This window comes from Primulina eburnea, chromosome 9 (genome assembly GCF_022965805.1).
Source record: "Primulina eburnea isolate SZY01 chromosome 9, ASM2296580v1, whole genome shotgun sequence".
Taxonomy (NCBI): domain Eukaryota; kingdom Viridiplantae; phylum Streptophyta; class Magnoliopsida; order Lamiales; family Gesneriaceae; genus Primulina; species Primulina eburnea.
Genome location: NC_133109.1, coordinates 34,135,094 through 34,157,157, shown reverse-complemented (window position 1 = coordinate 34,157,157; position 22,064 = coordinate 34,135,094). Strand labels below are relative to the sequence as shown.

Below are 22,064 nucleotides of genomic sequence, written 5' to 3'. Positions count from 1 at the left end.
ATAGAAGTGGTAATAAGATTTTAATTAAGAATCCTTAGGCAGTCCAATACAAATGTGTCCAGCACTTTTATTAATCAAGCTATGAAACAATGTTGTGTCAGGTGATGTAGGGTAGAGTAGCCCGGTCAATATCAACAAGTGTTTAGTTATGTGCTGCATTGACAGCAGATGGATTTAAAACATGGTTGCAACAACACTTGTTTATGAAACGACGTGGCGTATCATTTCGTGTAATCTTTTCCCAGAAACAAAACCAGCAGAAATATATAAAATACAGTTGCATCTGTTTAAACAAGCGAGTATCGAGTACCTCGGTTAAAATTTCATCATACTTATGGCTTAATTCATGCATTTTAGTCCCATCATCCTCCATAACAGAACTGATCTTTGAAACTATAGCATCCGCCTGAAAAAAACTCCGGGGCAATTAAGCATTAAGACTCAGAATCACTTCATCAGTATACTACCTGACCTAGAAAACAAAACATTACTGATACCTCGGCAACCATGAACTCTACTTTTCTTTGCCTTGATTCCAAAGCACGTCTGTTTGATTCTACTTCCAACTTCACATTATTTAATTCTTTTATAACCTCCTCATGGTTAAGAGCTCTCCTTCTCAAGCTGCCTTTTATTTTCTTTCGACTGGCCCACTGGAAAAAAAATTCTACTTAGAAACCACACGAAGTACAGAACACAACAATTCAAATTAGAGCTTTAAAAAACAATTCAAATTAGCGAAACTATTGCTACCTTTTGCTTGCAATTCAACAAGTTTGGCCTCAAGCGACTTATTTAACACTCCATCATCGCTAAGCTTACTTTTGAGAACCTTCACATCTTTCTCAACTGTCTTAGCAGAGTTCACCTGTTGAAGGTCACGATAGCACAGGCTAAAAATTTCACATCAAAATAAGAGCTTGCATTTGTCCTGTGGGAAGGAAAGGTTTTTGGTCTTATGACTCTTATGACTTATCCTATGATTCTCATCCATTAAGAGCGAAATTCATGAAGTAACAATTTATAAATACCAGCAAGCGAACATGCATACAACTATAAAGCCACATTTGTGATTTAAATTAAAAAGTAGAATACCTTCGAATAAGCCTCAACTGTAGTCATCTTATCCCGATACAATTGAATCGTTGCTCTTTCAGCATCTTTTGTTTCAATTTTAATATTTTTTTCTCCTCTAAAGCCCTCTGTCAATTAAAGAAATGCTAGTGATAAAATAAAGATAATGAAGTCAAATTAACAGATGAAAACGTAAGGTTAAAAGAAATGTAATGCAACCATCCCAATTTAACTTCATCTGATCAAGAAGGATGAGTACGGATGGGATAGATAAGATGAGGGACAGGAAACAAGAAGGATGAGTATGGTAAATAAGATGAGCGAAATGCACAAATAATTTTCATGTAGGCAATATCTTCAAAATTGTTTTATGTTGAAGGTCTTCAATAAAATGATTAATGTACATATATAGAAGACGAGAGCTTAAATATCAGCATAAGGAATGATTACATCCGGGCCAGTCCAGCTCAATCACAAGCAACAGGTTTTATTCAAAGTATCCATGATTCAAGAGGAAAGCATGACCATAAAAAGAAAGTTTCCAAAAATAGGTTAATACTAACATGGCACAAGAAAAACATGTCAGAACTCTATAAGGCCATATGGCAACACCTTAAGGCCACAACAGATTATAATGCCTAGGAAAAAAACAGTACATTGCTATCATGTTGAATCTTGCAATGCATGATGTCCATAGATTATCCATTTCCACACCACTTATCATCATTCTGTTTTGCTTAATATCATCTGGAGTGAGGATCTCTGAGTATGCACAGTTAATGATAAGATAATACAGATAAAGATTAAAGACACAATTCACAACACAGAAAATGGTAGCACCACTATCGGTTCTCTATGCCTTTCAAGCATCATTTGTGCCAGAGAGAAATGATTTTCAAGGGAGTGGCTGGGTCTTTGCCAACCTCATCCTGTATCGCATAGGCTAAGTATAGCTTCTCCACTCTCCTACAGGAAGGATCCACTTAAGTGTTTTTCCCGGATTATTTTTGTCAAGGAATGAACACAGACCAGATAAAAATTTCAAGCAAAATGCAGTACATGCTCACAAGTAGGTTGAAGTAACATCGTTCAGAAATCATATGTGTTCCTTGCATCTTGCTGCAAAACTCCACATATTTAAACGTCAGGAAAAACAGTGTTCATACCTGAAGCTTGTCTGGTGACTGGACTATTTTAGATTGTAAATTTGCATTTTCTTGGACACTTTGAACCAATGCAAATTCTGCATTAGAGATCTGTCAAAAAAGTCAAAATCACACTAAGCGTGCATATAATTTATGCATTTTGAAGAAAACGAAAATTCGCATCAAACAACCAAAATATTAGCATGAATTTATAACTTCCAAAAAAGAAAGATAAACATTGCATGAACAGTCAAACCTTCTCATCACTTTCCTTGGCCTTATCCTTCAATTTTTTAGTAGAAGCCTTCAAGGACCTTTGGTGAGTGTTAAGGCTTGAAACAGTCAGACGCAATTCATTAACTTTAGTGTTTACTTCTTGAACAAGTGGCAACTCCTTTTGTCTAGACTCCTCACATTCTGATATCTCCGAGTTCAACTAATGTTGAATATCAAGAAAGAATTCAAATGGGAATAATCAAAAACCACGCCAAACAAAGAAGGAAGGCGAGATACATGCTACTCATGTACCACAGAAATTCTTGCTTCAGCAGCTAGTTTACGCTCTTCAAAAAGATTAAAGTCATTTCCAATAGAATTCAATTGATTTAACTTTGTCTCTCTGCATCACAAACCGTAAAATGAGAAACTAGAAAATTGTCAATGTTTTTTTTAAAAAAGCACCGGTCTAAGAACCTAGATTTCTTTTGTCACCTAAAGAGATAAAAATTGAGAAGGGCACTGAGAAAGTGTTCAGTGCGATCAGGCTCTGTTTTTAACAAGTCCTTGGGCATGAAAGATTTGGGGCAACTGATGGCAGCCAAAAGCTCTCGAATCTTGCTATACAAATTCATGAGCTGAATCGAATTCACATGGGTCTCCGGATTTTCCAACTGCTCAAGAGCACCAAACTCCATCTGCCCATTATCATCCCTGTGAATTTGAATATGGCGAAAAATATAAAAACCCAAAGACATTAGACTTAATTTGCTCGTACAAAACAATCTCTTGTCCTAATAATGGGTTCGGATTCACCAAATTGGATTGGTGGAAACTGAAATGGATAAAAATCCGGAAAATTTAAATGGAAGCATTTCTAAACACAAAATAAACCTTCAATTCCTCAGTACCAACAATCTACCAGTAAAATAAAAAAACATTCTCAAAGTAAATAGTAGAAAAATACACTCCAAATAAAAAAAGAGAATTTATCAAGATTAAGGTTTAGCGTATGCTAACAGTAGAGACATTGCAGATGAATTCTGGGTCGGGGTGGTGTAGGTCGGCCTCGGATACGGCGGCGATTTGATTTTCGGCCAGAACTGCGATGATTTCGCGGCGAGAGAGCCTTGGATATTCAAATATCGACATTTTTTCACACATGAAAGAGATTCGCGCCTCAATCTCTCCCTGTTTGTTTGTGTATGCGTATATTGGGCCTCAAGCCCGATTCAAACGGCCCATTTAAAATAACTTTTTTGTCTTTATATCTTCGATTTTCCCATTTTGGTTATATAAGATATAAAAGTTTTTTTTTGTAATTTCAGTCATTTTTCGACGTATCTACGCCGTTGATTTGATGTCAACATTCTCGATAAAAAAAAATAGAAAAGAAAGTATTGGTATATTATTATTAAATGATAGAAAAATACAACTCAAAAATGTCAGCATGGACACATTGTTATATGGAAAGGTCACGTTATCAATGTTGTTGCTTACTTGACGTGAAAATAACAAACCAGAAACCAAAGACGCACGCCTTGATGAGGTCCAAAAGGCATGCACGCACCATTCATGACCAAAACAAAACTTGCATTTCCCTACAAATTTGCATCAAATAACAAGAAAATCCATATTTACTCTAGAGGAAATTAATAACCCTCCAAAAATCTTGAATTAAGCATCAAAAAATGGTGATTTCATCTGAAACTTCCCTTTCCTTTATCCCTTTTTCTGCCTCTCAAATCTTAGCATTCAGTGTATTTCTCTTCCTTGTATACTTCTTTTCTTCAAAATCCATTGGCGTTTACCTTATAGACTTTTCATGCTATCTCCCACCTGCAAATTTAAGGGTTCCAGGAGCTCATTTCGTAGAACATGTTGAGTTAAGCGATGTTTTCGTGAGAGAAACCATAGATTTTCAAACAAAAGTGTATGAAAGATCTTCCATTGGTCCTCAGTCTTGTTTACCTCTTTCAGTTCATCAAATCCCACATGATAAATCTCTAAATCCACCCAAAGCCGAAATAGAAACTGTCCTCTTTACTGTCGTTAAAGACATCCTCGAAAAACACCAAGTGAACCCCAAAAACATAGACATTCTTGTATCCAACTGCAGCATCTTCTGCCCCACGCCTTCCATCACATCTATGGTCATAAACAAATTCGGATTCCGAAGCAACATAAAAAGCATTAGCCTCAGCGGAATGGGGTGCAGCGCCGGATTAGTAGCCATTAGCTTGGCTAAAGATTTGCTAAAAGTTAACAGAAACTCACTTGCTTTGGTTCTTAGCATGGAAGTCATAACCTCAAATGGTTACGAAGGAAAGTTAAAATCCTTTCTTTTAGCAAACGTTCTGTTCCGAATGGGGGGCGTAGCAGTCTTGTTATCCAACAAAACCCAAGACAGAAAACGATCGAAATACACTATTCGTCATCTTTTCAGAACCCACATGGGGTCAGATAACGAATCGTACAAATCCGTTTATCAAGAAGCCGATGAATCCGGGATAGTGGGAGTTTCGTTATCAAGAAGCCTGCTTCGTGTAGCAGGAAATGCAATGAAGAACAACATAACAGAACTAGCCCCCCATATTTTACCCCTTAACGAGCTGATTATCACCGGACTTTCCATAGTCAGATCAAAACTTTTCGGGCAAAAGACAGAAATATGTGTTCCGGATTTCAAGAGAAATATCAGTCATTTCTGTATACATGCCGGTGGGAAGGCGGTGATCGATGCGGTACAGGATAAGTTGAGGCTGAGCAACGAAGACGGAGAGGCGTCAAGAATGACACTTTACAGATTCGGGAACACTTCATCTTCCTCTGTGTGGTATGAGCTGAGTTATTTGGAGGCCAAGGGTAGGATTAAAAAGGGTGATCGGGTTTGGCAGATTGCATTTGGGAGTGGTTTCAAGTGTAACAGCGCGATTTGGGAATGTATCTGTGAGTTGGATCCCAAGACGAGGAATGTGTGGTCCGATGAAATAGATTTGTACCCAGTTTCCATCCCAGATGTGGCTGATTATTGATGTGCATGATTTTGAGGATTAGGCTTTGTTGTGATTAGTAATTCTTGGTGACATATTTTTGAACAAAAGTTGGTCTTTAATTCTTGCAAAATTGTTAGGAATGATTGAAGGTTGCATTTTATCGTTTTACCTTTTAACTAAATTATCATAGTGTATATGAACCGGATCGAGCCGAATTTTAATAAAATTGAAAATTCGAATTTAGCTCAAATTAAGTATAATTTGAACTCAATTCCAAGTTCGGATTTTTTTAATTTTTTTTGCTCAAATTCAGCTCAAAAAGAAGTTTGAGTTCGATTTGAAATTTTCGAAAATATTCATGAGTTATTCGAGCTATTGTTCAGATAGTAAGGTTTGAGAATGAAAGTTCGGAAACTCGAAACGTCCAAAAGCTTGAAATTTATAATATTTAATATATAATTAATATTATATTAATAAAATATCAACATTTGATATGCGAGCAGCTCGCAAATATCAAACAAAATAATTTAGGTCTGAGTTTGACTTGAAAAAAGTTTGAACATGTTCGAATTCGATAAATTCAAATACGAATCAAATATTTATTGAACAGACTCAAAAAATTCACGAACCGGCTAGATTTGTTTACTGCCTTTTATCATATTATAGCCCTCAACTTTGTTAACTTTTCTATAGAGTAAAGTGGGACAATTAATTGTATGTCATCAAAGGATTGGTTATTTTTTCCCTGATGAAAAAATAATGTTTTATTTCCTTTCCCTAATTCAATTATTTGTCCAAAGAATTATTTATAAATTCTCCCTTAAATATCAACTTATTTCTGATAGATGAGGTAAGAGAGTATAGTTAATAAAATAAATTTGGGCATTTTTTTAAAAAAAAATGAACTCTGGCATGTGTATTCGAGTATTATTTTTCAAATACTTGAATGAAACAAGGCTGTTTTCAAAATTTACGAGGCCAATTATTGGGAACATTGAAGTATGACAAAAATATAAGACTTGATAGTAAATAGGAATTGAATGTAAGACTTACAATTTAGTTCTTGGAATGAATAGCAAGGATTAATAGAACGATTATAAGATGATCCATATGTATTACAATATCCTAATAACTTATCAAGACATCAATTTTCAATTGTCCTAAATACCATTTTACCTCTTTCAAAAGCTTTTATAGTTGAAAATAGCAAAAATTATTTAACCCTCTTAGCATCAGTCTTGAAACCAACATAAATTTTAATCGCATCCAAAAGGAGAAAAAAACTTAAAATAAATCATCAATATAGAGGAATGTTGAAGTCGATATTCTACATAGACTTTCCCCCAATATTACTTCACAAACAAGCGCAGAATACTTCACATAGAAAGGGAAATGCTGAGGTGGCAAGGACTGATTTCAATGTCTGCTTTTCACCATTAGACAGTGAAAATTCATAGTAGAAAATTCATCATTTCAATCCTAGGGCAAATGACAACTTAGGTCGAGATTTGTTCTTGCCCAACAATTTCATTTGATTCGCACGTTCCTCCTCTTCTTGCTGTTTTTTCCTGCGCAGAGCCTCTTCTTTCTGCCGCTGGCGCTCCACCAATTCTTTATAGCGCTCCTCTTCTCTTGTTTGCTGTTCTAATGCTTCTCTTCTTTGAGATTCTTCCACCCTCCTCCTGTTATCTTCCAGCAATCGTTCCAGCTCTTCTTTCTCTCTTCTAGCTTGTTCCTGTACATGCTCGTGCATTACAATTACACTCTTTCGTAGTAAACAAAGTCAAAGAATGGTTACATGCAAATATAAAAGACCAGAAAATACACCTGGACGCATCAACCAAGTCAAATTCAGTTTCTAAATACTACTGATCAAGGATCAAACATTTATGCGCATTGAGTAAATCACATCAAGAGATCTGAACTCTCAGATTAAATACGCCGGTATATTTGACACACAGCAATATTTTACATCTTTTTAAAAAAGTGAAGCAAACCAGATTACGAAAAGTTGGGAGTACAATAAGGTATGGCTAAGGTACATCCGCTATATATCTACCTAAAAAGAGAAGATAAATAACAAAGTTCACAGATGTCTCGTTTATCAGGCAATCCGGGGAGGAGCTTTCCATCCCCCCAAAAGGGTGGCAGCATAGAAACGTGAATTTTCAATGAAATGAATAATATAAGCTGACCTCTTTTTTACGAGTTTCTGCAAGAGCAGATTCCTTTTCTTTTTCAAGTTGAGCTGCAACCTCAGAAACAAGTTTCTTCCTACCTTCCTTTAGGAGCTTCTCTATTTCAAGGCTGAGATCCACAGAATTCAATCTCTCTTCAACTTTCTTCTGAATTGCCTCCGCTACCCTCTTTGCAGTTTCTTCCTCTATCAATTTTAATTCTGCCTCCTGTTGACGCCTGGAAAGAGGTGAAATTGTCAAATGACAAATTGCAAATGATCCAACATCGGATGAGTCAGTTCTAAGGATATCACAAGTGTTCAAAGATAGAGATCACTTTTACATAGGTGTAGAATATGAACCAGATTTCTTAGCAGCTATTGGCCTTTTGATTTTCTGTAATCATAACTAAAATGAACGACAAACTAACCTCCATGTCGAAAAAGGCATTAGACATTCATGCTTATGCTTTTTAAGCATACCTCTAACTGATTCCCGTTCCAAAATATTTCAGTTTCATGTCTGGTAAACAGTAGATTAATGAGAAATCAAAATAAACATTACCAGAAACATCCTCCAATTTATCCTGTCGAGAAGACTGTCAAACAAATATATAGGTCTTAATGCTAGTTACTGAAGTACACTAGCCCATCCATTGTTGTAGAAAGAAAAGCTGATGTTATTCGGATACAGCTCTTTTCAACAAATAATTGAAGTAATGCCAGCAGATCTTGAATTTAACATTAAAAAAAAAAAAGAAAAAATAGTTAAGCTAGGTCTGAAATCCCACTCAAATTATCACACTACATATGCTTCTGGGTTACATCTTCGTCAGTGATTATCTTAAACACCAACTTTTAAGAGATGCATGTGTCATAAATAAAAATAACAGCCAGGTCAATTCAAGTCCAATATAACTTGAAAACCAAAGGTAGATTGGATTCAAAGCCTCAGCAATCTGAAGGGGGATAATTTAGAGATTAATCGAGGAATTTTTTAAATATTTTCCATTTTGCTAATCTTTTAGAATTATAACTTTTTTGGTAGGATTAATATTATTTATATTTATTATATGACTCTTTTTTAATTTTTTCTATTTGATTTCGAATTTTACTTGTTTTATCAGATATAAACCCCACTGAAAAAGGGTACAGGCACTAAAATCTTAAGATTCATGGTTTCAACAAACTAATTAATCACATTGGCACAATGTTGCATTAATTGCAGCACAGTTTCTGAATGAGAGACTGAATATAGACAGGAGAAAAAAAATAAAGAATATCATGCATGTTTTGTGAATCTTGATATAAGTTGCATGTACTTGAAAGAACAAGAAGAAGAGATAGAAAATCAGCTAAAATAACTCAAATTTATTGCAAGCTATGTTTACAAAACAATTTACGATAGAGGTGACAATCCCATTATATAATAAGAACCATTCTGAAATGGTGAAGGCCTAATATAGATAGGATCAAGAAACAGATTCAAGGAAATACTTCAACAAAAAAACGAGAAGAGAAAGTGAAGATTCCGAAAACCAAAAACAAATTACATTAAGAGTGTATAGATCATTAAAACTGACTCCCTCCCATGATATAACCATCATTAGGCTTACACGTACGATAAAGAGGACATACTTCTCAATTATTACAAGACAGTTTCAAAACTCATTGCGATTATCAAGATAAGAAATATAGCACACTGCCATTGACTTAGATGTCTATAGGTAAAGTAACTCGTTTGTGCCACTGACTTAGATGTTTACAGATTAAGCAATTTGAGTGTCTTCCACAATCTATGTCAAATATTACAACACAATTAAACTCAATTGTTATTCATAATAAACAAAATATTACATTTGTGAAACCTACCTTTGGGAGAAAGAGAGAAACATTGGATGGAAATGATTATCTATATTAAAAGGACAAGGAAATGGTTGAAGATGTGTTCATTCAAGTGGTGCAATTAACAACTTCAACCTAGCAAGAAGCAAAATATCACCTGAAATTGTGTTGCTTCTACAACACTCAAAAAGAGAGGAGAAAAAAAAGTCCACCTACAAGGTGGAAGAGACTGCATCACCAGAGGCTTAAAGAGAGCCCACGATTACATATGCAAATGAACTTCCTACTCGACATACTTGGATTAAAAAGATAGTTGAACCTTCACTATTCTCCTTGTTAAAAGCTAATTGTTAAATCGGGACTGGGAGGAGAGCTTAATTTCTCCATCTGATCCAAAGACAACATTGACACACATAAAGTTAATTAAATGGTTTAAGCAAAATCCACACCCAACAGATTTTTATTTCTTCCATTTCAACTAAACATAAAAATTCATAATTCTCTGTGTCAATCACATGCCTGTGCAGCCATAAAAAATTCCAGACTTCCATGCAAACATACAAAACAGTAAAAAATTAGCATCGGCCAAAAAGTGCAATAAGTTATAAGAAGAAGAACAAGAGAAAAGGTCTCTGATGATTATACCTCTTCTTTTCCTCTTCTTCTCTTAACTTTTCACTAGCATCTTTCATCTGTTTTGAACCAGAGATTACACTGGGAGAAACATTTAAGGAAGATACAGAGGTACTCTTTTTCCTTTGCCTTTTATCACGCTTTGGTGTAGAAGAGCGACTTTTATGGCATTTTTGAGAGCGGGAGCGACTTCTGCGACGGTCGTAAGATGATGAACGACTTCGTCTTCTGTAAAATACAATAAAACAGGTGACCTTGAAGTAAAAGGAATGGTCCCTGCATGTTTCTGATTATGCTCTTTCAAAACCCAGCGCCTGATACGGAAAGTATATGCAGTTACCTCAAACATTGCAAAGAATAAACTGTGTGCACCATCTTTTATCATTAGAAACTGCTAATATCACAATCGAGCAACGAAAGAACACCACGTCAGCACCCATCACCTGTGGATTTCCCAAATAGAGGGAACACGTTGTTTCTTTTCTAAAACCAACAACAATGTCGACTATCTCCTTCGTACTATGTTTAGATATCTTATGTCAAAAATAAAAAATGATAAAAACTTTTGAGAGAATCTCCGTCATTCATAGCATTAACTATGACAATATACAGTTTAGAAGCTTTTATCCAACTGACAAAAGATTAAACAAGACTCGAACAAGGGCGATAGTCATCAACTCAACAACCACAAGCATGTAGCATATCAAGGTGCTGATGGAAGGCGAAAAGTCTCATAGGCAGCAAATTGCACAAGGAACACCAAAGTTAGAATTTCCATAGGCAGCCTGTAACTCAGCTAAAAAAACAATATGATGTTTATCATATAAAATTTATGACAGTTCAAGTCATTATCACCCAGAAACATCTCTTGGGTGGTTAGAAAAATTTACAAAACAGAGAAAATCATGCTATTAAAATAAAGGCTTAAAATAAAAGCACATGTGCTCCATGCTAGAACGGCGAGAGGCCTTTGGATATTCAAAGAAAGACGGCTGAATCAATCATATTCATGCGCTAACTGAACATTTAAATTTAACTTCAACTAAATATATATTGTAAGCAAATAGGTTACTCTCTTTTCCAAGGGCAAAAACTCGTGATCATTTCCATCTTAAATAAACATTCAAGATTTCTTCACAGATAACACCACTGTTTCAAAAAACGTTTATGTTGTTTTCCCTAAAATATTTGTAAAACTTTTGAGCTACCAAATTTGTTCGTGGAGACAACAAATCAACTTAGGGTACCCCAAAACAAAAGTTAATTATCCATCAGAAAGTATACGGTGTCTCTTCATCGATAAATAAGGATAAACCTGTGGAAGAGAAATTGAAATAACAAATAAATAAGGAGCAAGTATGAGTAAAAGGGTATCACCTGCTCCGAGAATAAGGAGATCGGGTTCTGTCTCTGCGGCTGCGATGGACAAACCTAACCGGTGATGGTGACGGAGAGTATCTCCTCCGATGCAACGGCGACCTAGATATGCCCCTGTCTCTACCCATCCGAAAGCTACCACTAAGTGACGCGAACAAAATCAATTAGTCGCCTGCAATATCAAACACAGATCGAAAGATAAAATTTGAAAGGACCCGCAAATTCCACAAATAAGCCATGCTTTTATAAGCATTAGTTGGTTTTCTCGATTTAAAACAGTCGAGTCAATTACAGAATTAGATTAACAACCTGTCACAAAATAGTATAAGATCTGCGTTCAATCAAAACTCCGTGTTATAAATCCAACGAAGAACAAAACCTAATAATTGGGAAATTTCAGAGGAAGAGATCAAGCATTTGGGAAAAAAATTCCTGTAGAGGACGAGGGATTCGGTAAAAGGTTGACACAGGACACGAGTAAATATGAATTGGGCTGCGAAAGCAGTATTTAACAGTAGATTTCCTCTGTAGAGTTCGATCCTTATTATTTAATTCGTGTCGCACGATATCAACATTTTTCAGGGTTTCATTTTCTTTGTGGACGTTTTTTCATGGGTAGATCTGACGATTTCACGAATCTTTATTTGTGAGATAAATCAATAATATCGATATTCATAATAAAAAGTAATATTCTTAGCATAAAAAATAATATTTTTTTATTGATAACTCAAATAAGATATATGTATCACGAAATACGACCCGTGAGATCGTCTCACACAAGTTTTTGCCTTTTTCGTACTAAAATTTTCTGACATAATTTATCTGATTAATATGGTTGTAGATTTAATACATTACTCCGAGGTTTACTCGGCTATCATCGTCATGAAAAAATCTATATTATAGTAGAATATGTATCTTATGAGATAATCTCACGAATCTTTATCTGTGAGACGAGTCAATCCTACCGATATTCACAATAAAAAGTAATATTCTTAGCATAAAAAGTAATATTTTTTCATGGATGACCCAAATAAGAGGAGTGAGTCTCATGTGAGACCGTCTCACGGGTCATAATACGTGAGACGGGTCAATCCTACCCATATTCACAATAAAAAGTAATACTTTTAGCATCAAAAGTAATACTTTTTCATGGGTGACCCAAATAAGAGATCCGTCTCACAAATACGACCCGTGAGACCGTCTCACACAAGTTTTTGCCAAATAAGAGATATGTCTCACAAAATACGACCCGTGAGATCTTCTCACACGAATTTTTGCCATTATGTTATTAGATTTTGAGATATAACTAATTTTGATGTAATGACGAATATTTTAAAATAACCATTATCTCTCTTTAAAATTATAAAAATACTCTATTTTCATTTAATAAATAATATTACAAAAATGAGTAAGTCTCATGTGAGACCGTCTCACGGATCATAATCTATGAGACAGGTCAACTCTACTTATATTCACAATAAAAAGTAATACTCTTAGCATAAAAAGTAATATTTTTTCATGGGTGACCCAAATAAGAGATCTGTCTCACAAATACGACCCGTGAGACCGTCTCACACAAGTTTTTGCCTACAAAAATATATTTAATAAATTTATGATTATCTATGTGTTTTCTAAAAATTCGAAAACTAACCAAACACTTTCTTTAATATTGATCCAAGCTCTGAATGTTTAAATGATAAATATCATTTTTAATATAAAAATTTTTATAAGAAAATATTAAATTAAAAATAACAAAAAATTATCACATATGCATATAATACGTGCGAAAGATCATTAGTAATAATAATATTTCAACATTTTAAAAATCGAATTTTGTTATATATACATATATATATTTTGTATGTATATATTTTTATACTCTTTCAATGTTTATTTAATTGAACTTGATAAAATGAACCATTATTTTTTTTTACAAAATCAACTAACTGGATTCAGCATGTCAAAAATAAAATATATTTTGTTATTTGAAATGAAATGTAAAATCCATGACAAAAAATGTCATGTTCATGCAATTATCATATATATCACGTTAAAGATTAAACACTAACAGATGGAATTATGTATATATTCAAATCATTAAATTATTTTCTTCATCTACATCTAAATTTGAATTTTAAATAATAATATTAATCGTGACACAAAAATTATTAGTGTGACAATGAGCATTATAATTAGTTTAAAATATTCGATGGACTTAGTTGCATTTGGACTTATAAATAAAATAACCTTAAATAATCAATCATCAATCATCATACACAAACGGAGCAAAAATGATCAACTCCGCTGAGTGAATAGCTCGGGCAAGTATCAGCCAATTCTACACTCAAGGTGGTACATGTAAATAAATATACGAATCCAAATACGTTTCGATCATACAACAGCTGCTGGGAAAAAAAGAAGAAGATGAGACGGCGAATAAAGTAGCAATTGCCAACACTCTTGCGCTGATGAAAATACGAGGTCTAACACACCACACATCTGACACTATAACTGGTCAATATCGCATGTGCATCGGAGCTCGGACGCATTTTAATTCATAAAAATGCGTCGTTTTCAAGCAGCTTTAGTACCTCGTCTTGGGTATTTAGTTTAGCAACGTCTATAGGCGTCTTCCCGTCCAAGTTCTGAAGAGTGCTGCATCAATGAATGGGAAAAAGAAGCCGGTTTACTTGAATGTCTGCATTGCAAGGCAAAAATGCATATGTAATGAAAGAGGGCTTACACAGCAGCGCCGTTTTTCAACAGAAGCTCAACACAGTCTTGCCTGCCATAGCCTGCGGCATAATGGAGAGGGGTGTTCTTGTTCTTATCCAAAGCATCTACCTTTGCCCCGGCATCCAGAAGAGCTTGAGCGCACTTGGCCTGAAAATGGAAGATTGATCAGCTTTCAGCCTTATGGAGAGAAGTAATGAATGGTGAGCATCTCAGCATGAAACGATACAAAACTACATGGCAGCACTACAAAGGCAAAAAAGAAACACAGATAAGAAAGTCACGTGGGGAAAAAAGGACGGAAACAACATAAAAGAAGCAAAAATCAATGATTACAGTAGTAGCACAAAAGAAATATGGTATAAAGAAAGAGTGATGGTTTAAGGATAAAAAAACGTTCAGTGATCAAGAAAGAGGAGGCCAGCAGCTAATTCTCTCTTGTTTTATTCTAACTTCAAAGCTTGCAGAGCAAGTCAATATACTTCAAATAAAGCTCATTTTACTAGACATTATATACCTCGCCATATCCACATGCAAAATGTAATGCAGTCCTTCCCTCGGAGTCCACTTCGTCCTTATCAGCACCATCAGCTAATGCCTTTTTCAAACCCTAGTTTACACAGAAGCAAATTTAAATGAATTGGTGTTAGAAGTTTTTGCAGCCGTTTGACAGCTAATGTTTAATAATGAATGACTAGAACAAATGAACTCGGATATTTCAGCGTATCAATTGGAAAATTGTCAGGCGCAAATCTTTGCAAAAACCTTATGATAAGCGAGACAAATACTTTCAGGCGTCCAGTTGTATAATCAGTTTAAAGTACAATACATATGACTAGGAAATGGTACCTCAACGTCACCAACACTAGCAGTATGGTGAACAACAGATTCTTCTTCATTAAATTCATCGGTTTCGTCTTCACCAGCATCAACACCAGCAGATGTGGCAGCTTCTCCGACACCAGCAAATCCCATTGCTTCACCCAACTTTTGGAGTACCTCTTTATCATTCCAGTACCTGATCATATCACATAGCATCGTACAACCAAATCACAAGTGTTGAGTGATTTATCGATGAAATCTGATATGATTTGAATTTGGAACAAATAGCTAGTTTAATGTTGAAATCCATATAATCCAGAGGATTAAGCTATAATAAGGAAAACATTTAATATGACTTAAACAAGTTCCTTCATTAGTAGCCCCTTTTTTAAGGCCAACAAAATCAAATTTTCACATCTGGGTCATGTCACTTTTGCTGTTCTAGTATACACATATATACATACATAGATGGGGTGTGTGTGTGTGTGTGTGCGCGGGATGCACAAACAGAAAATACCAAGTAGAATTAGAAATTACGCATCATCTTTTAACCAGATGCATAATCGCCGACTAGAAAATGAAACTACTAATTACATACTTATGCAAACAATTAATTATTTAGCTTGATTATTAAAGTTCCACTTGGACAACTCACATCATGATTATTTGGATCAATAAATTCACCGTGTTCAGTGACATTTCTTCGTAATTTTAGTACAACATGATGCTGTTCAGTATGTGTTCAGTAACATATCTCCGTAATTTGAGCCACTTCAAGGAAAAGCATCATGTTATACCACAATATCATTAGATATAATCCCACGAATGAAGATAAATGGGAAAAGTGATTACTTCATCATAGCAGCAGGACCACCTGTCTCAATCTCTTCCAATATAGGCTTTAATGATGGATCTTCCTTAATTTGTGTCATCCGTTCTTCGAGTTGGACTTTATTAGCTGGATTTGTCAAGCCCTCAAGCATGCCAGACATGGCTGGGTCCTGTAGAAAAAGTGAGAACATCACACTTGCTCATGCAACTGTGTTTAAACTTATACCCTACAACAAAACAAGAACTATCAAACCAAAAAATACCTGCATCATTGCAGTACCAAGTTTCTCAGCCATGGTCATAAATTGAGGGTTTTGCATAACTTTTTGCATTGTAGCGTAATATTGTTGTGTGTCAAAGTTGGGGATACCATTATCAACCGTAGCACCATGAAAGGTTTTCTGCAACTGTTCCGCCATTTGGTTAAATGAAGGATCTTTAGCTATCTGTTCTGCTAACACCTTGATGCTTGGGTCCTACACATTTTATGATATTTAGATTATACACATATGTATGTATGCATGGACCACACACACACATATAATATATTGCAACATAAGGAAAACCCCATTGAGCGGACAAAGAAAATGTGAAATCCTATTGACAAACAATAAAAGTGGGAAAATATCAGAAACAATATTGGATATGTAACACTAACTCGAAAATATCGAGCAAGGAAAAAACAAATCATGTTTGTCCTCACCAAAATTGTATAAGCATCAGGTTGAGCTGATGTTACGAATTTAAAGACTCAAAAACATTCTAGTCTAGACAGACGAAAGAGAGAGAGTTTACATTCATAAGTCCAGTCATGGCTGAAAAATCAAAGGGATTTGGCATTCCACCAAATGAAGCAGGGGTAGTTCTCTGCCCAGGTGGAGAGTCTGCAGATGCTGAGGCAACAGGAGCTTTACTCTCAGCTGCATCGGACTTTTCTTCTAAAGGGCGTAAAAAAGCATTTAAAATAGTCAAAACTAATTAGTTAACCATTAAACAAAAGCCCACAAATTTCTTCCCCGATATAAAACATCCTAATATTGGATTTAACTTAAATACATAATAAAAGGCTTCAACTTCAGTAAAAGAAGGAAAAGTGACAATTGAACAAAGGAAAAGAAGTTTTCCCAGGCAAAGTCGCATCATCTTCAATCCATTCACTGCAATATTTTCCCCAGAAAGCAACAACGACCACGGGTAATATACACTCGAATCAACTATGTTCCTAACAAACAATATTTCAATGATTGCAAAATAGATTTTAAAGCATTCAGAGAAAGTAACTGCTCCTGATACTTGACAATATGCTTAACGGAAACTACTACCGAGTAATGCCATCCAATTTTCGCTGCCATCAGACCTCCACACAACGAAAACAGTTCATTGAAGCAGTTCCAATATGATCCAAACAAAATATAGTTATTCGACATCAATGATAAAGAGTCCAGAAAATCAGCCCATTAGTTGATGCACATTTCCAATTTTCACGGATAAACACATCCAAATTCACATATTCACCAACTTCACAGATGCAACAACAGCAAAACGAAACATACACTTACCCTCTTTAGAAACCGGAGTAGTTTTTACAGCCTGGAAAAAACCCACCAACAGAAAACATAAAGAAAATAAATATCATCAATAAAGCACCTGAGGACCTCAGAAAAACATAAACTAGAACCCAACAAAATGAAATAAATATCAAATAACATTACAGGACTCTATTATAATTTATAAGTAAAAAAGGACCTCAAATTTCCACAAAGAAAACAATCGAACACAACACAATAGAACTCTGAAAGATCTAACCGATTAAATATAACAAAAAAGAAAACGATTAAAACCGAGAAATCGATTCTGCAACGGTACCTCAGACATGATAAAAAGGGTGTTCCAGAAAGCTGGCCTGCAATCGAAACAGGTTTCTGCAGAGACAAATAAGAACGAAGGGATTACGATTCACGAAGCGAGTGGGCCAACTATATCCTCATCTTCTGGCGAAATGAATGGCACATATATATCTCTTGCTGATTGCTTTTTGCTGTTTGCCGCTGTCTCTGTGTTGCCATTTTTGGACTGAAGCTGACACTTACTATTGGGCTTCACACACAACCACACAACAGCCCGGCTCACTAATAATTTACAATTAATTTTTTTAGTTATATTATAAAAAAAATTTAATTTGAGTGTAAAATTATTATTTTTTATATAACAAAAAATATATTATATTGATATATACTAATTTACGTCGTAGATCGACATACCTCACAAATATAAATATTTGTTGCATAAGATACATACATTTATTAAAATGGATGGAAATTTTAAACTATAAATATAGACACATATATAAAACTATAATATATATATATATATATATATATATATATATATATATATATATATGGAATTTACTGTTAAAATACACACATAGAATTTAAATTTTTTCATGTGATCCAGAGGAGTTGGATCTGTCTTAATTTGTGGAAGATGAGCAGTAGTTATGAATTTAAAGTACCATAAAGCTGAATTCAACGCTTTAATTTCAACTTCCCCATACAAAATGTAGAAGTCCCATGTAATAATTTCATGTAAATTGCAAATCCAAGCAAAAATTATTCGTCAACAACAATATTATAGTACACCAATAATTAGTTATAAATTGGCTCCCACACTAGCTATATTCTACGCAGGATGAATCTTGTTGCCCGACAACGCCTTCGCTGCAGATTTCATCGAAGCGACAGCAGAACCAACCGCAGCTTCGATATACTTGGTTGCAGCGAAATCGGCTGCCTTCTCCATATTCTTCCCCAATTTCCTCGCACACTCGGCCAAGTTGATTAGACTGCTGTACTCTGATTTGCAGAGGCTGTCCATCTCCTCCTCGAACCGGTGGAACTCGGCCATGGCTTCGTCCATGGCGGAAACCAGATATTCTTCGGACTCCTTGATGCATGATTCGGACGGCGCTACCTCCTCCTCCTGGTCCAGTTCTTGGCTGGCCCAGGCTTTGTAAGCCTCGAGCTCGAAGAGCTTCATCAGATCTTCGACGGTGGAGGGGTCGAAGTTCTTGTCTTCCAGAGCTTGATTGGAGAGAAACGCGAATTCGGAGAAGAAGGCCTCCATTTCTTTTTCTTTAGCTTTTGTCTTGGGTTGGTTTGATTTGATTGCAGAAGAATTGTGAGCGAATAATCAATCATATGAAGAGACGTTATACCTAAATTTTGGGATAATACTCATTTTCATCATTATTTTTATCAATTTTTTCAATTCAACCCCTCTTCATTTTTAGCTGCTGAATTAGTCCTTCAAATTTTCAAAATCTTTTCGAATTGGTCCCTATCGTTATCTTGACGTTAAAATTAACATTGACTCACGTCATATACCTCTCACATTTTCATTTTGTTGTGAAGACAGTCAGTCGATTACTCCTTATCATTTTACTCCCCACCTTTACAACCCTTACTCCCCACATTTACAACCCTAATTCCAAACCCATGGCGAACTCGAAGAAAATTTAGTAATTTCAGATTCAATCTACTACAACATCTGCCATGGTAAAGGCTTTTCATTATTTTCCATGATTTTGTTGTAGCTTCTCGATTAGTATGTTCGTAACATTCTTATTTTGTGAACTTTTATATAATTTTGAAGTGGATATTAGTTGATCCTGAATGATAAATAGAATATATATGTATATATTGTATCTCAACATTTTGGAATATAAATTTCGAATGTGGTTTATCAATTTATTTGGTGTAGTTTTATGTAATTCTCCTACTTAGTTATTGTAAGGCCCGAAATTTCGATTATTGTAATCTACCATGAATTATGGATAATTAAGATGCAATTATAGACGGATATGATTAGACCGAAAAGACGGAAGAAAACCGAGTTTTGGGCGAAGACCGAAGGTCTCGCGCATATGCGCGAAGAGTAGGAGCGCATATGCGCGAGCTGTGCGGAAGTAGGGGTGTAAACGAACCGAACACGTTCACGAACTTTTCGAGCCGGTTCGAATTCGAAATTATCGACTTCGAGCCGAACTCGAACATGTTCGAATATTTTTCGAATCGAATTCGAGCTAAAATTATATTGTTCGATTGTTCGCGAACTGTTCGCGAACTTTAACATTATATTTAAAAAATAAATAAAATATTATTAAATATATATATATATATAATATTATTACGTGTATATATATATATATAAATATAATATATATAATATTATAACGTGTATATATATATATATATATATATATATATAATATATTATATACAATATTATAGTATTATATTATATATAATATTATTCGAATTCGAATTCGATTCGAACACGAGCTTCAGTTCGAATCGAGTTCGAATCGAAAATAATAAAAGTTCGAGTTTCGAATCGAGTTTCGAATATGTTTATTCGAATTCAAGCTCGAACTCGAATACTGAAAATTTCATAAAATCCGATTCGATTCGATTCGTTTACAGCCCTAGCGGAAGCCAAAGAGCCAAGTTGGGCGCATATGCGCCGGTTGGATGCGCGCATATGCGCGAGTGCTGAGCGACGAGACCAGTAGGTCTCGCGCATATGCGCCGATGATGTCGCGCATATGCGCGAGACGTGTAATAGGCGGAATGAGCCACTCGTCCTCTTGCATGTACGTGTATATATATACATACCTTGCAATTCTTCATAGAAAAGAACGAGAAGAAATCGAGAAAAGGTTCGGGAAAAGAATTGAAAAATCTCTACGCCTTTTGTGAGAAATCCGTACGTCCGATTTTAAATCCGACTGCGGTACTGTGTTCATATCGACGTAGACTATAACTGGACGTAAGTTTTGCTACGTTTTGATATGTTTTGAAATTATGGTATAGTCAGAATCTGATATGATTCACATATGATGTTCTTGGCATGTTAGACATCATATAATTGAAACTGGATTGAGAAACAGATACCATATGAAATTGTTATGATTTTTAGAGTTGAGTTGAGTAAGAATTGATATCAAGATTGAGTGATTATCGAGTATAAGACGTTAGAATTGATATCTGACTGATATGGTATTGCTGGATATATTGAGATTATGATGCTATGCCGTTGAAACAGAATTTGATTGAATTCTGATTATATCCAGTATTGATTGAGTGATGTATTGATACCGTACCCTCGATATCGTTATTGTCAGATTGAGTATTGACATGCTTGGGGTTCGAGACTTCGACAGAGTCAGAATTCAGAAAGAAATGTATAAATTAATGTTGAGTTGGGATTGCACAACTCGAGTGAGGTTTGACTCGAGTTTCCCTAAATCACATACTTAGTTTATTACATTGATATTTTTAATTGATGAGATTGATGTTTGTAGTCTATTGATTTATAGCCACTGCATGTATTGATTACTGAGTCGTTGAGTCATTGGCTGATTCGCCTAGTCACCGGCTGATTCGTCTGGTTATTGGCTGATTCGTCTAGTTATTGACCGATTCGTCTAAACTTTGGCTGATTCGCTTAATTACTGGCTGATTCGTCTAGTTATTGGCTGATTCGCTTAATTCTTGACTGATTCGTCAATTCTGAGGCTGTTTCGCCCAGACACTGGATATATGAATTATATCGATGCCGTGTAGGGATTGATTCATTCCTATCGACTGAGATTCAATATAATTATCAATATCCAGATATCGGGATCCCTAGGTTAGGGTTGAGTCGAGTCTGAGACGACGCGTTGTTTGAGTCGAGTCTAAGTCTGAGTGTGATTCATTGCTTTATATTGATTTATGTTTATGATTTGATACATGTTATGAATATTGATTATATGCTTTTGTATATGCTTTTATATGATTGCATGCTTACATTGTTTATACTGGGATGTAATTCTCACCGGAGTTATCCGGCTGTTGTCTTGTTTTGTATGTGTGCATGACAACAGGTGGGGCTGGATCAGGGTCAAGAAGAGGATGAGAGAAGACAGTTAGCGTGGAGATCCGGACTTAGGAGTATATCTGTTATATCACCTGAGATGTAGTGAAGAAACAGTAGTTATTATGATTTCTTGTTGTACATGACTTGTACTTAGATCTGATTAGTGATCTTGTAAATGAGATAAGACTTATTTCATATGCTGCGTACTCTTGTATTTTAAAAAAAAATTAGACCCTGTTTATAATAATTGATTAATTATTCCCTGAAAGTGATTAAGATTTGAATTAAGTTCGG

At 35.2% G+C, this 22,064-nt stretch overlaps 4 protein-coding genes and 1 pseudogene across 6 annotated transcripts; 1 reads left to right on the top strand and 4 right to left on the bottom strand.

Moving 5' to 3' along the window:
* Window positions 1-310: 310 nt before the first annotated feature.
* Window positions 311-4,055, bottom strand: LOC140841967 (kinetochore protein NUF2 homolog; annotated as a pseudogene).
* A 42-nt stretch (window positions 4,056-4,097) lies between these two features.
* LOC140841966 (3-ketoacyl-CoA synthase 7-like) lies at window positions 4,098-5,628 on the top strand. The gene has a single exon (XM_073209731.1). It carries the CDS (start codon window positions 4,127-4,129, stop codon window positions 5,468-5,470), a length of 1,344 nt encoding a protein of 447 aa, XP_073065832.1. The 5' UTR covers window positions 4,098-4,126; the 3' UTR covers window positions 5,471-5,628.
* A 1,084-nt stretch (window positions 5,629-6,712) lies between these two features.
* LOC140841965 (uncharacterized protein At1g10890-like) lies at window positions 6,713-12,012 on the bottom strand. 2 transcript variants are annotated; one of them, XM_073209728.1, is made up of 5 exons: window positions 11,772-12,012; window positions 11,463-11,634; window positions 10,098-10,313; window positions 7,627-7,846; window positions 6,713-7,166 (listed from the first exon to the last, which is right to left on the bottom strand). In XM_073209728.1, exons 2-5 carry the CDS (start codon window positions 11,588-11,590, stop codon window positions 6,900-6,902), a joined length of 831 nt encoding a protein of 276 aa, XP_073065829.1. In that variant the 5' UTR covers window positions 11,591-11,634; window positions 11,772-12,012; the 3' UTR covers window positions 6,713-6,899. The 2 variants fall into 2 exon arrangements, with proteins under 2 accessions (XP_073065829.1, XP_073065831.1); XM_073209730.1 differs by lacking the exon at window positions 11,772-12,012 and having other exon boundaries at window positions 10,426-11,634.
* Window positions 12,013-13,718: 1,706 nt separating this feature from the next.
* On the bottom strand, window positions 13,719-17,949 carry LOC140841964 (ankyrin repeat domain-containing protein 2B-like). 2 transcript variants are annotated; one of them, XM_073209726.1, is made up of 9 exons: window positions 17,715-17,948; window positions 17,408-17,438; window positions 16,644-16,786; window positions 16,112-16,324; window positions 15,870-16,018; window positions 15,045-15,213; window positions 14,713-14,805; window positions 14,206-14,345; window positions 13,719-14,117 (listed from the first exon to the last, which is right to left on the bottom strand). In XM_073209726.1, the coding sequence occupies exons 1-9, from the start codon at window positions 17,721-17,723 to the stop codon at window positions 14,018-14,020; spliced, it is 1,047 nt and encodes a 348-aa protein (XP_073065827.1). In that variant the 5' UTR covers window positions 17,724-17,948; the 3' UTR covers window positions 13,719-14,017. The 2 variants fall into 2 exon arrangements, with proteins under 2 accessions (XP_073065827.1, XP_073065828.1); XM_073209727.1 differs by lacking the exon at window positions 17,408-17,438 and having other exon boundaries at window positions 17,715-17,949.
* Window positions 17,950-18,353: 404 nt separating this feature from the next.
* LOC140840633 (uncharacterized) lies at window positions 18,354-19,061 on the bottom strand. The gene has a single exon (XM_073207816.1). The coding sequence runs from the start codon at window positions 18,972-18,974 to the stop codon at window positions 18,531-18,533; it is 444 nt and encodes a 147-aa protein (XP_073063917.1). The 5' UTR covers window positions 18,975-19,061; the 3' UTR covers window positions 18,354-18,530.
* Window positions 19,062-22,064: the final 3,003 nt, after the last annotated feature.

Bases quoted from the DNA above. Each gene is read 5' to 3' on its own strand.
- LOC140841966 (XM_073209731.1), top strand. From the start codon at position 4,127: ATGGTGATTTCATCTGAAACTTCCCTTTCCTTTATCCCTTTTTCTGCC.
- LOC140841965 (XM_073209728.1), bottom strand. From the start codon at position 11,590: ATGGGTAGAGACAGGGGCATATCTAGGTCGCCGTTGCATCGGAGGAGA. The intron at 10,314-11,462 runs GTGATACCCTTT...TGTATTTTACAG, and splicing joins TCTCCTTATTCTCGGAGCAG to AAGACGAAGTCGTTCATCAT. The intron at 7,167-7,626 runs GTCAGCTTATAT...GAGCATGTACAG, and splicing joins CAGAAACTCGTAAAAAAGAG to GAACAAGCTAGAAGAGAGAA.
- LOC140841964 (XM_073209726.1), bottom strand. The intron at 16,325-16,643 runs GTAAACTCTCTC...TAAAATGTGTAG, and splicing joins CCATGACTGGACTTATGAAT to GACCCAAGCATCAAGGTGTT. The intron at 16,019-16,111 runs GTATTTTTTGGT...CTTTTTCTACAG, and splicing joins TTGGTACTGCAATGATGCAG to GACCCAGCCATGTCTGGCAT.
- LOC140840633 (XM_073207816.1), bottom strand. From the start codon at position 18,974: ATGGAGGCCTTCTTCTCCGAATTCGCGTTTCTCTCCAATCAAGCTCTG.